The sequence below is a fragment of the Larimichthys crocea genome, chromosome VI (assembly GCF_000972845.2).
Source record: "Larimichthys crocea isolate SSNF chromosome VI, L_crocea_2.0, whole genome shotgun sequence".
In the NCBI taxonomy this organism is placed as follows: domain Eukaryota; kingdom Metazoa; phylum Chordata; class Actinopteri; family Sciaenidae; genus Larimichthys; species Larimichthys crocea.
Window position 1 is genome coordinate 13,062,794 of NC_040016.1, and position 12,752 is coordinate 13,075,545.

A 12,752-nucleotide genomic window follows, 5' to 3' on the forward strand; every position below is an offset into this window, starting at 1 on the left:
CTCTGATAATCTGTTTTCATAGCCACACAGTTGAGACTGCAAGGGGGATTATGTTGAGCAGAGCAGGTCATTGGTTGATCAGTCATAAATGTTTACAGAGTAGCAGTTTCACTTCCCCAAATCACCGCTGTCAAAACCTCAGCGGAAAAAAAACCCTTTAGCAGATAAGATAATTAAAACCACCCAAGCTGGATGATTAACATAATGACCCGAATGTGTCTCTTCCTTGTTTAGACAGGCACACTTAAATCATTCAAATGAGCCCCTTTGATTTGATAGAAGTGTATGATGGCATCGGCGTGAGCTTTAAAACTAAATATAGTAACACGCTTTGTTAATTGTTTCACTGTGCTGGTAGTAAAAATATGTTTCTTAAAATAAGTTCCCCATCCTGATGTTCTCTTTTATACAGAGGAAGTTGCACTCTGCAGCACTGACTGCCATCTTTGCCCCAACACCGACTCGCTCCAGGATGTTTGGATAAGGTGACATTTGAAACTCCAGAGGATCCAAGTGAAGTTTTTTTTTGTTGAACATTAAAAGCCCCACCAACTTACTGACAGTAAAAAAAAAGATGGTACATATGAGAATAATATGGTAATCTTCCTGGTATGCCTATACTAAGAGGATACAACTCTTAATAGTTGTGGTGTGTGAACAGACAACTCATTGAATGCAAATATAATAAAAGACTCTTTAATCTGAATACATGAGGAGTGTGATTCACCAAAATAAAATAATTATTATTCCAGGGACAGAAATGTGTTCAATATCAGTGTGTACAGTGAAGCGCTAAAAGCTTCTCGCCTCCTTTTTGGAAACAGAATCAAGGTCTCAGCATGCCAATTACGATTACAAAAGGTTCTGCTGCCCCCCACCTTTCCTTTTGAGCATAGCAGCAAGTATCATGTAATGAAGCACTGCCAGCGAGGGAGGGCTGTACTGAGACCAGATTGTATAGTCAAAGCCAGATGGCAAGTCACACATCAAAAGGACAGCTGGTGACCAGAGTCTGAAAAGGCATCTTTATAACACCAAACCTGATTAGTTACAACTAAACAAATCACAACAAGATATAATATACAGGCCATGCCAATTATTCATCATAAAATGTGACATACACATAACATTATTAAGCTTTAAATGTTTATATGCGCAAGCTGCAACATTTCAAAATGGCCAATCAAGCTGGTTCGATCAGCGGTCATGGCCCTACAGTGATCTATATTACGGTAAACAATGAAAGCAGGCCCTTCAACAGCAGATGACGTTGAGGATGAGGGTCCTGTTTTTAATATGTGCACATTAACTAAACTGATCCGGTCAATGATTGCGTCAGATCAGTGCGTCTTCCAGGGAGCGCCGTCTGCCATCAAACTGCTGACTGTTCTTCGATGTCTTGTTTTCAGCCTGCCGGACTGAGCTCTCTTTCTGCAGAACCTGTAAATCATATCCAGAAAGATCAAACTAATAAAATACTTAGCATAAAGTAAACAATAAACAGTCATTCAAGTGTAGGACTTCCGTGCTAACCCCTTTTATTATTCTTTGGCGAAGTTCCTCCTGTGAAAGTGGCTGTTCTTCCTCATCAGTGACAGAAGACTCTTCTGCTTCATAATCCACGCTGAGGAGAACAAAGAAACACTCATCAACTTGATGTTCAAAGTGTTTAAATGTATAAATAGAGTTATCAAAATGAACAGATCAAGATCCCACCTGTCGATTGCAGGCTGGATGCTAACATTCTGTTGAAGCAGTTCTGGATTTTGACCCAAAAGAAATTTAGCCAGGTCTTTTGGATTGTAGTCTTTTTCCAGATCCTGCAAGAAGAGGAAGAAGGTATCGTACATACAACAGGAGTGTGTGTAAGAAAATGAATGCCAGAACAACAGGTTGATTTGTTACTTTGGAATTGAGGAAAGCTTGTATGGCGAGCAGGTCATTGGTCTTTTGTTCCACCAGACTCAGGTAGGACATGATGTTGTTCTCACTGATCCCTGAGGAGGAGCCCAGTTTATCCTCTATCACTGAGCGGTCGCACTCCATTTTAGAGAAGATACTGTTCACTCCTGTGAGATGAAAGAAACAAGAGTCAGGAGTACCAAGAACTGTCTGTGTTTTCTTGTGTTATAAACACCCAGCCAAACCTGCAGTATGCTAAAGCCTTCATCATTCAATCATTTGGTGCGCAGAAATGGATATATATATATATTTTACAGACCTGTTTTAACCTCGTCCAGGATTTTGCTTGTGATGTTGGCTTGGTTTTCATAGTTGTCAGCTTTGAACTCAGTTTCCTGACGTTGCTCATCAATGTCTTTCAGCAAAGACTGATGATCTTTCTCCTGTTGTAAACCTGCTACTCGAAACTCCTCAATCTCTACTTGTATCTGCAGATACACAATAAAACAGATAAATATACAAATTATTTATATGATCCACCAAACTACATGCTCCTTTCCTCTCGCTCTAACTACTGACTGACCTTCATTTCTTCAGCTTTTATTTAATTTCCTAGATCTCGCAAGAATTTGAAACAACTCCACAGCCCTGGCCTTTGAATTTCTTAACACTGGTCGTTTATAGCGTTTATAGCAGAGTGGAAGGGGAGTGTGTCGACAGGCACGGTCAAGTAGAAAAGACATACTCACCTGACTGATTTGATCCCTCAGTGCCTCAGCCTCATTGTTTTGCTCATTTACAAAATTGAAGAGTGCAAAGTTCCGGTCTTCAGCTACACAGAGAAGAAACAGTATAAAAAACAACATTTGAATCTTCTAAACTGAGATGGATTATTCTCATTGGCTTTATTAGTGTTTCTCAAAATGCAGAAAAATGTGGAGAAAGAGAAGGCTGTAATTATGGTGCCATTGTCTATTAATCAAATATTATCAAATATTTAAAGAAACAGATTTTTTTTAATGAGTAATGAAGATGTGTTCCAGAGCCTGGAAGAAGCACAAGCAAAACCTGTGAAATAGCTTTATATTCACCCTGGATGAACCTGGTGACCAGCATGTCCAGGTTGTCCTCCCCTGTCACAGTCTGAATCCTCTCAAACACTTCTTCCAGAGCGTCCAGTGACTCTTCCCCTGACTCCATCCTCTTCTGCTCCTTCAGCTCAGACACTGGGACAAACAAGCACCATTAGCATCATATCAGTATCATCAGAGTTTTATAAGACATGATGTTCAGTCATTTGTCTGACCATCACTTGGCTGCTATCAGCTATGACTGCTGAACATTTGATTATTCACATATTCTTCCTGCCAGACTTCCTGTATTTGACTTAACTTAAATCAAATATATGTAAATCTTCTTTCAGACGATTTACATAGACTTTCTGTTTTGTAACAGTGCTGCTAGTGGCTGAAACAAGCTAACAAACACTGTGAAAAGGATGCTTTTATTCCTATTAGGTTTCCATCTAAGTTCTGGTGAGCATAAAACTAAACTGAAACCAGTCAATGTTTAGTACAATGCTTATTTCAGAAGCAAAACATAAAATATCGTCTGTGGTGTGACCTCAAAATACATTTATAATGATTTTATATTTGTGGGATTCGACTCTTTAGCTTACACTGCCTGTGTCCCATCTCAGGGCCATCATCCAGCCCACTCCTCTCGCTGCACTTGGTGCTCATGAAATCTTTCAAGCTACACTCATGTGCAATAACCCTTTCCAGTTCTTTCATCTCAGTGTTGTACTGGGCAAGGTCCTTCACTGCCTTCTCCTTCATCATGGTCATCTTGGACTGAGCCTCCACCCTATGAATAAAAATGCTTTATACGTTAAATATTCAACAACCAAGATCATGAGATGCATATCATAGGGCTTATTTTTATTACAGCTGTCTCAAACCTGACCTGGCATCGTAAGCAGCAGTGGAGAGGCTGACAATTTCTCCAATCTTCTTGCGGACATCGTGGAGTTCCTACAGCACACAAGAATCTTTCTGAACTGAAAACCAATGTAAACTTAAATAATGGACAAAATACAAAGAAAAGACACTTGTTTGGGGTTCCAAACATCTGAATCATCTCTGGTGTGACCTCTGACCTTGTCCAGCCTGTCTTGTAGTTGCTGGAAACGGACACGTTCAATATGAAGAGTCTGCAGCTCCTCTCTCTGGTGGCCGTTTTTAGTCAGTTGCTCATTGAAGCGAGTCAAGGCCTTTATAGAATACAAAACACACTTTAAAATGATATAATAATATAATAGGTAAAGATATGCGCTTTGTGAAAATATATTGATATATTGATGGACAAAGAACAAAATACTTCTATGTGATAATATTTAAAAATGTGTGGGTATTTCGTGGTAATGAACTCACTCTGTCCAGTTTGTATTCCAGAGTACGTATGGCCTTCTGAGTCCGCCGTTCCTCAGACCTCTTTGTATCACTAGTACTGACCTCCCCTTTTCTCACATCTGCAAGCTTCAACTGCATGTTTGCGATCTGCCCACATTATAGACACATGACATAAACTGTAGTTTGTAACCAAAAAAAGTTGTAAAAAATGATTTAATTTACCTCTTTCTCTAACTCCTTTTGGCGCTGCTTCTCTTTCTCCATCTCCTCCTCCAGTGCGTCTCTCTGCTCCAGCAGGGCACAAAGACTCTTGGTGTCCTCACTGTCCTGCTGTTGTCGTGAGATGCTCTTACAGGCACCAAGGTTTCGATGCAGCTCCTCCTGCTCCTTCAGTAGCTTCTCTATCTCCTGCCTTTATTCACATCACAGAAACAGTCGATCAGGCAAAGCTCACACACGTACACTGTTTACAATGTGATGTAGAGGTAGTGCTTACTCACTGTTGTTTGCGGATCTGCTCCTGAGCCTGAAGGTTGTAGGCCAGCCGATCTCCCTCCATGATCCTGAACTGCCTTTGCAGTTTGGCTATCTCTGATTCTGCTTAAAAACATCATATTGTAGCTCTTTCAACCATGCAAACAAGAGAGAATCAGCATCTAATAGTTCATAACAACATTATACCTGTACCATCAGTATCCATTTCACTGCTGTCTGAGCAGGCACTCCTGGCTGATCTTCCTCGAGGCATGGTAACACTGAGCTTCACTAGATAAAAATGAAAAGTACAAAGATGCTGTTACTGAAAAAATATTTAACCTAGGTAGTTGGTTTTATAGTCAGCTTTGTCTAGGTGAGATAAAACAAGTACAACTGCAATTGATTGGCGCTGGTCTTGTCTGCATGTCACATCACTGTAAAATTAGGTCTTTTGAGGAGCAAACTGTCGAGAGTGTTTGTCGAGTGTTTATTAAACAACATACAAAATCCAACCACTTTACTATATCAATAATTCACTTGCAATTCAAATCCAACCAACCAACCAACTCCAATAATCTCCAACTCTCCACAACTCTTCCTGACTTTCTTATCTACGTCTCTCTACTCACATGACTAATAAAATGATACCGTTGATATATTTGCTCACATATTTGCATACATAACAATAAACCATACAACATTTACATAAATCACCAACAACAGTATAAACATACCCATCAATCAATCAATCAGTGTGTCTTTACTATATGTTGTGTGTGCTTGTGTAACCTTATATCCAAATATCTGTGAGACATGAGTTGTTCGTTTACACAATTTACTGTTTTATTATATTAATCCATTAATATATATTTTCAATTATTTACAATTATTATTATTATTATTATTATTATTATTATTATTATTATTATATTATTATTATTATTATAGTGGGTTTGGTTTATTTTTACTAGTTATGTGAGTAAACACTACATAGATATATTTGTCTTATTTATTTAAAAAATAATTAATTTTCTGGGACATTGCATCTTTAATAATGTATAAAAGGTTTCCATTGACGAATTAACATTTATATTCACTGTTGCAGGTCTGTTGTATTTACCGCATATGTAATTAGTAGAATATTTAGGCATACAGTCATCAGAGGTTGCCAACACTACCCACAACATTAGTACTAACAAAAACCAAACCAAGTAGCTTCTTGTTTGAAACAGTTAGATAACATTTGAAAGATGTCGATGTTTAGTGAAAATGAAAATGTATCTCACCAGTTTAAAGTTTATAAAGTAGAAACCCAGTGTAACCTCTTCCCAGCCTGCACACACACACACACACACACACAGCAGCCTGAGTTGTTAGCAACTGTTGTTAGGGACTTGGGGACTCTCAATCCCTGAGTAAGGCCTCTCAGGCAGTGACAAAGGTTTATGGGCTTGACTGAACGATGATGAGACTAGTAGAGACAGGTATAGCAATGCAGAGAAAATAAATGGCAAACTGTGATTTAACTGAATTTGCAATGTAGTGTACGCTTTTCAGTGCTGAAAACAAACGTGTTTTTATCCATTGCTCTACCTCCATAGTATATGTAGTATATGTTTACATGCAGTATATGTAGAATTAGCTTCACCTTTACCAACCACAATATCCAAAAGTCATTAATAAGAGGAATAAAAACGTTATATAACTACAACATAGGCTCATTTGCCTGCATAAAATGTGTATTTACTCTTTAAACTAATAATAATAATACTTATTTTGAATGCATGATGTGTTACATTTATTTATTTAAAGGGGCTGAAGATTATTATTCACATAGTAAGAAGTCCAGGAGAAAATTCAAAAAGAAGTTCTGTTCTGTAAAATAAATAAATAAATAAATAAATCTAGAAATAAAATAATTCAAATGTTTTCTATTACAAAAACAACCACAAGAATCAGTCTACTGTTGTCTCTTTATTATAACGTAAATATACAAATGTCTATATGCTATTCTTTGTACATGAGTTTATGTTTATTATAGGACTTATAGTGTAGACCTAAGCTAGTTGATTATATGAAAACATATTTTTTCATGCATGCAAATGTAAATTGTACACAATATATGATTCTTACAGATTCATTCTTTGAGTTTTTATTCAAAAAACTGCACTTCTGTTTATTGCTCTGACTCTGTCTGTGTCTGTGTCTTTGACTCTGTCTGTGTCTGTGGTTCCTCCTCCTCCTGGCTTGCTGGGACGCCCTCTAGAAAGGTACAGAAGTGTTCTGCTGTGTTGAGCTCAGGTTTTCTCAACAGCAAGTAGCATTTTGGGAAGTAGTAGGCTGCCACCAGTCCGAAGTTGCTTGCCAGGGTAAAAGACACATGTACAATAGACCGGTTTTTGGTTTTCAAACCTATGTAGATGGGAATAAAGGTCACCCAAATCACACAGTAGATCAGGGAGGCAAACGTTATGTCCCTGGCAAGGTTATATTGATGTAGAGGCTTTGCTGCCATGAACGTGCACATGAATGATATAAGGGCCATTGCACTGTTGAAACCTTGCATTATGGCAAATCCAGGCAAAGGTAACACTGGACATGACAGAAATTCTGTCACAAAGTCTATGGTCATATTTGCCAAATAATCCGACAATGAGGGCCCCTCAGAAACAAACCAGCCACAGATACCAGCCTGCACAACACAGCAGACCACCAGAAACAGCCAGCATCCAGCACCTCTCAGTACATGCAGGTGAGAGGCAGCCGTCTTTTGGAACTCTGACAGGAAGAATATCTGTTTGAAAGAAAAAAAACTGGGGTTTACAGCCTGATTACAAAGTTTGCTCTACAAAACAGTAATGCATGCTGTCATTCCTCACCTGTTGCGAGATGGATGTGATAATGGCGAGGGCCACTGTTTGGAAAATGGAGGTGAGGGGCAGCTGAAGACGACACATCACATCCTCAGGCTTCCCCAGGAAAAGCAGCAGACTCAGGCAAGCTCCCATCAGACTTATCAAAGCCACAAAACTCAGGACTCCCCCCGAGGCCTTTACCATGTGGGTTTCCCGGTGTTTCATGAACATAACAAACACTGACCCCTGACATATCAGCAGCAGCACCCCAGCCAGCATCAGTCCCAGAGCCTCAGCTGTGTCCCAGGACAAAAATTCAAAGGTAGGTCGAGTGCAATTAATGCTGTTCAATTTAGACCATTGACCACTAGGGCACTTAGTGCACTGAATGTCATCTGTGATTCAGAAAGCAAGACAAGAAATCAGGTTTGATTAACAGAAATCAAATAAAACAACAACTGTAGGTGATGCATGGATTGATTGCATAAGTAACAGACATTTTAGGCTTATTTGCTGTCTTACAGGGTGATAGAAGAGAAGATCAGTACCACTGTCTGTGCATTTAATCTGGACCTACAGCCACTACAGCAGCTATTTTGCTTGGTTAACCACTAAAGACTGGGGGCATGGGGTCACAGCTACGCTGACTCTGCCTGAATGTAAGAAAATCTGCCTTCCAGCACCTCTAAAGCACACTAATTAAAACAAAAACCCAAGAAAAAAAAGTCAAATTGGGATTTTAAGAGGGACTACGGGTGGGATTATTTCTTGGCTGCATTCAGTGGAGTCTTTGCAGGTTGTCTGGCAACCTCATGACAGCAAGACTCTCTGAAGTTAAAGTACGTGGTCAAGAAAGTCCAGTACATAAACCCGTAAAACTATTAGTATCTAACCCGTACATTTTCATACTTCGGATTAAACAAACAAGGTATGACATGTTAGATTAGAGATTTTGGTCTCATTAGACAGAGCCAGGCTAGTTGTTTTCCCCTGTTTCCAGTCTTTAAACTAAGCTCACCAGCTGCTTGCTGCAACATTATAGTTACCGTAAAGACAGATATCAGATGATTTCACAGAATGTTGCACTACTCTGTAAAAGTTTTATGGATATCCACATTACCCTCATCTTCCATAAAAGTGCCTGGTGGACAGTCGATACAATCAAAACAGCATGAATGGAAACCTTTGACTCTGCGGACCTGGCCTTCATCACAATTTGCTGAACAGGTGGACGTAGGAACCTGCAAAAGTTGTGGCATGACAGTTAAGTTTATTGAATAAAAATATTTCAGAAACGTCAACTGGATAGTGATCACAAAGCTTTAAATCTGTACATGCTTGCTAAAAAATTACCATTGTTTTGTCTTCAGTGTGCCATGTAAAGAGGGATTTGCTGATGTTCAGCTTTTTATAAAAGCTTCCAACATCTATAAACTCAAAATGCGACTCATTCCAGACCCACTGAATCAAATTGTATCCTATGTTTGGGTTGCCATTACTGTCAAATTCCAAATGTACGCCGTTTATGTCTACAGATGTATTCCTCAACTGCTCCAACAGCTGCAAAAGAAGATGTGATTCACTTTTAATTTCAGTGTTGTGAAAATGAATTTGTTACCTATGTAACAGAGTTTAAAAATCACCTTCCAGGGATAGATTTTGGTTTCACGTCCGTGTGAACAGATAGTAGAATTGCATCCCAGTAGGTTGTGCAGTGCCTGTGCTGCACTGTAGGTGGCAGCGTACACACTGAAAGCACTGCGCTCCACTGCTGGATCAGTCACCAATGTGATATTATCTTCTGACAAGTTCCAACATAGTGGGCAGGGATTGTAACGACTGCTAGACATTGATGCTGGAGGGGATGTGTTTGCGTTCTTCTCCCTCAGTTTGGTGAAGAGCACTTCTACGTAGTCACGCAGCTGCTTCAGGTCCTGCGTCTTGTCAGTGAATCCAATGATTGTACCAATTTTGTTTATATCAGCGAGAGAAGTCAGTCCATTATGGATTGCCCAACTTGTGCTGCCAATCCACACACCTGTTACATTCCTCCTGATAACCTGCAATAGATTAGATTAGATTGGTACTAAATTGAATACCATCTATCCACATGCAATGCTTGTCTAGTCCCACATTTGCTTTACTAACCTCTTTAAAAAAGACCTGAGCGGGCAATGGGAGAGAAAAAACCACTACCACTCCGACCTTGGTGTTTTCGATATTATCAATGATGGTTTTGACCACTGGTTCAGGATCAGTGTATACTGGAATCAGGCCCTGATAAGCCACACAGATTGACTTATTTGATGCTGCTTTGGAGAATTCTTGCACACCCTGTTGTCCATACTCCTCTTCACTGCCCACCACAGCCACCCAGTTCCAATTAAACTCCTTCAGCAGTAGTGCTATTACTTCCACTTGCCATTTGTCACTGGGCACCGTACGGAAGAATGACGGGTACAGAAGCTTGTCACTGAATTTATCACTGGTGGCTCCAAAGCTAATCTGAAGTGAGAAGATCATTAGTATTGTTAATATGATACCACTTTTGAATTCTACTCATTCTATTTTCTGTCCAAATGCAAATTAACATTTTTGTAACCAAACCTGTGGCATCAAAAAGAATCCCAGGAGTTTACCAATGACTGACACCATTTCTGAGCTGTAAGGACCGATCACAGCTGATATGCTGGTCTCATAGTCGGTGTAATTACACTGCGCAGATAGCATGTTGTTAGATTTTTCAGAGAGGAAAGAGATAGTAGGCTTGATGACAATGGCAGATTGTGTGCATGTGTCATAGATTTCATAACCCAACTTCATGCCAGGGAGCAGAGTTTGGTTTGCATTGATCTCATCCACTGCATATTTCATTACTAAAGAAAGGCCCAATCCATACTCATTGATACTGTGGGACAACAGGCAGAGAAAAAAACAAGACAAAGTAGAAGCCTTGTTAGTCATCTAAAGCATGCATATTAGTGCAAAATCCCAGATTATTTCCCCCAAAATGCAATTTTCCAAAACTCATTACCGTTCACAGCTGATGTTGTTAGGTTCCTTCCTCTGGCTGAGGTTACTGGTGAGGTGGTTAATGGGAAAGAGTCCTCCGAGCATAATGTCTCCAGACAAATTGAAGAGATTGGTAGAAATGTTGTTGAACCATTCAGGTGAATTTGCACTGCAGCTCAATATAAATCCAAAGCACAAATTCAGCAGACCGAAAGGTTTAGCCATGATCCAGATATACCAGATATGGCAGATAGAGTAAGGAGAACACTGCACATATGTGTCAGTACATCAGGAAATATTGAATTTATGCAAACACCTGCACCTGTAAGCCTGAAAGCGAACTGGAGCATTTGGCACCTCCCCTTCCTGGCCACCTGAGGTTGAGGTACCAAGTAACTGCAAATCATGTGAAAAAATTTTAACCAACATTTACATTGGTGGTGTCAATGGAAATTAAATGAAAGATCAGCACCCCATTTAGTTTTATATTGAAGAAATAATTTTAGTAATATATATTTTTAAATATTTTTTAAAAAGTATGAATAGTTGCATCTCATTTGATGGCATTGCGGGTACATGAGGAAAGACCCACCTTGCACCTTGTGTGTGTGTGTGTATGTCGTGCAGGTGGATTTCGTCTTTCCGGAGTATTTTCCTGACATTTGCTTGTGGTTTGCTCTTTGATTCTCCTTGGTGCAAGTATCAGTCAGGAGATTAACACATAAGCACACTAAACTCCTTTTTGCTCACTCATCCTGAGTTGTTTTCACAGGAAAAAAAACTTCACATTTACCACTTTGCAAATGTTAGTTTTTGTGGGTGGCTTTTAATGTAATTTTTTTATGCTACACTAACTCTATCACTGCAGCCAATGAGCTGTTATTAAAACCAGTTATAAGTATCAATCTAGATACTGATAATGCTCTCAGTACCATATATGTTAAGGTCCTTTTATTTAATATTTTCATTTTCTATTTGTTATCTTTTGTTTTCACCTTAGTGTTAGTTTTGCATCTACATTTGCATGCCTAACCATCGCTGGATGTCGTATCATTCATACAAGCAAATTGATATATTCCCTCCCAAGATATTTGCATAAACCTACAGTAGTCATACACGCTTTTAAATTTTTATTCCCACAGGCTTAGTGTTAGTGTCTGCTCTCATTGTAGGCCCTTAGTATTTCTATATTCCAAGCAACAATTTAACCACATGTTTAAATGCATTGTAAATGGATTGTACTTATATAGCGCCTTTCTAGTCTTCCGACCACTCAAAGAGCTTTCACACAACATATCTCATTCACCCCTTCACACATATTCATACGCCGATGGCATTAGCTGCCATGCAAGGTGCCAACTGCTCATCAGTTTTAGGAGGTAACCATTCATACACATTCACACACCAATGGCACAGCCTTCAGGATTGGGGTTCAAGGACACTTCGACATGGATACTGGAGGAACCGGGGATCGAACTGCCCTACCACCCTGGACAACCTGCTCTACCGCTGAGCCACAGCTCCGAGCCACGGCTGCCAAGTGTTAACAAAACACTTTTCAGGGTTTGTCATTGCAGTCCGGTTCCTGTGCTTGTTATGTACTTTGTCAGACAAGCCACAAGAACAAATTTTCCCTGTGGGATGAAATTATTTCACCCTGTAATGCAATCCTTTTTTTTTTCTTTTTTCTTTTTTTACATTACAAGACATTTCTGTGTAATCTGTTCAGTGAACAAGGGAGACCTGTCTCTCGAACAAAAGCTCAATGAGTTACACCATTGTTTTTTCAGCATATGGCTGGAGGCACCATTTGATTGGCACAAATCTTGTCTGTACATTACGCTGAAGTTACTTTAAAAGGGAAGGAAAATTAGGAAAATTTAACTAGTGCAGAGACATGTTACAGAACTATTCACATGAAAGACAAGCGCAGCTCAAATGAACTGACAGAACAAGGGACAAAACAGAAACAAAAGGAAAACTGATTCATCGTATTATCATACAAGGAAGAGTTTGGTTTTGTCAGTCCATTTCCTGAGGATTTCTCTGTCATGTCTGCATACAGAGTCCCAAACAGAGTCAATGAAGGGAGTGG

General features: G+C 39.4%; 2 protein-coding genes across 5 annotated transcripts; both read right to left on the reverse strand.

Moving 5' to 3' along the window:
* Positions 1–722: 722 nt before the first annotated feature.
* On the reverse strand, positions 723–6,150 carry odad1 (outer dynein arm docking complex subunit 1). Of its 4 annotated transcripts, none has more exons than XM_019262932.2 (15): positions 6,077–6,150; positions 5,001–5,078; positions 4,814–4,910; positions 4,536–4,725; positions 4,335–4,460; positions 4,061–4,174; positions 3,868–3,935; positions 3,581–3,768; positions 2,994–3,128; positions 2,652–2,734; positions 2,222–2,390; positions 1,906–2,069; positions 1,717–1,820; positions 1,534–1,624; positions 723–1,440 (listed from the first exon to the last, which is right to left on the reverse strand). In XM_019262932.2, the coding sequence occupies exons 2-15, from the start codon at positions 5,059–5,061 to the stop codon at positions 1,336–1,338; spliced, it is 1,695 nt and encodes a 564-aa protein (XP_019118477.1). In that variant the 5' UTR covers positions 5,062–5,078; positions 6,077–6,150; the 3' UTR covers positions 723–1,335. The 4 variants fall into 4 exon arrangements, with proteins under 4 accessions (XP_019118477.1, XP_019118476.1, XP_019118475.1 ...); XM_019262931.2 differs by having other exon boundaries at positions 4,814–4,913; XM_019262930.2 differs by having other exon boundaries at positions 4,995–5,078.
* Positions 6,151–6,895: 745 nt separating this feature from the next.
* Positions 6,896–10,921, reverse strand: tas1r3 (taste receptor, type 1, member 3). Its single transcript, XM_010731352.3, has 8 exons — positions 10,680–10,921; positions 10,253–10,553; positions 9,794–10,150; positions 9,289–9,705; positions 8,999–9,205; positions 8,766–8,886; positions 7,670–8,040; positions 6,896–7,584 (listed from the first exon to the last, which is right to left on the reverse strand). The coding sequence occupies exons 1-8, from the start codon at positions 10,880–10,882 to the stop codon at positions 6,967–6,969; spliced, it is 2,595 nt and encodes an 864-aa protein (XP_010729654.3). The 5' UTR covers positions 10,883–10,921; the 3' UTR covers positions 6,896–6,966.
* Between the last annotated feature and the right edge of the window lie 1,831 nt (positions 10,922–12,752).

What these genes read in the sequence shown, in the direction of transcription:
- tas1r3 (XM_010731352.3), bottom strand. Translation starts at nt 10,882, where the DNA reads ATGGCTAAACCTTTCGGTCTGCTGAATTTGTGCTTTGGATTTATATTG. An exon ending in CTCAGGTCTTTTTTAAAGAG is followed by an intron (nt 9,706 to 9,793) that starts GTTAGTAAAGCA and finishes AATCTATTGCAG; the next exon opens with GTTATCAGGAGGAATGTAAC. An exon ending in TCACATCCATCTCGCAACAG is followed by an intron (nt 7,585 to 7,669) that starts GTGAGGAATGAC and finishes TCTTTCAAACAG; the next exon opens with ATATTCTTCCTGTCAGAGTT.
- odad1 (XM_019262929.2), bottom strand. Translation starts at nt 5,061, where the DNA reads ATGCCTCGAGGAAGATCAGCCAGGAGTGCCTGCTCAGACAGCAGTGAA. An exon ending in TACAAGACAGGCTGGACAAG is followed by an intron (nt 3,936 to 4,060) that starts GTCAGAGGTCAC and finishes TGTGTGCTGTAG; the next exon opens with GAACTCCACGATGTCCGCAA. An exon ending in GCCAAAGAATAATAAAAGGG is followed by an intron (nt 1,441 to 1,533) that starts GTTAGCACGGAA and finishes TATGATTTACAG; the next exon opens with GTTCTGCAGAAAGAGAGCTC.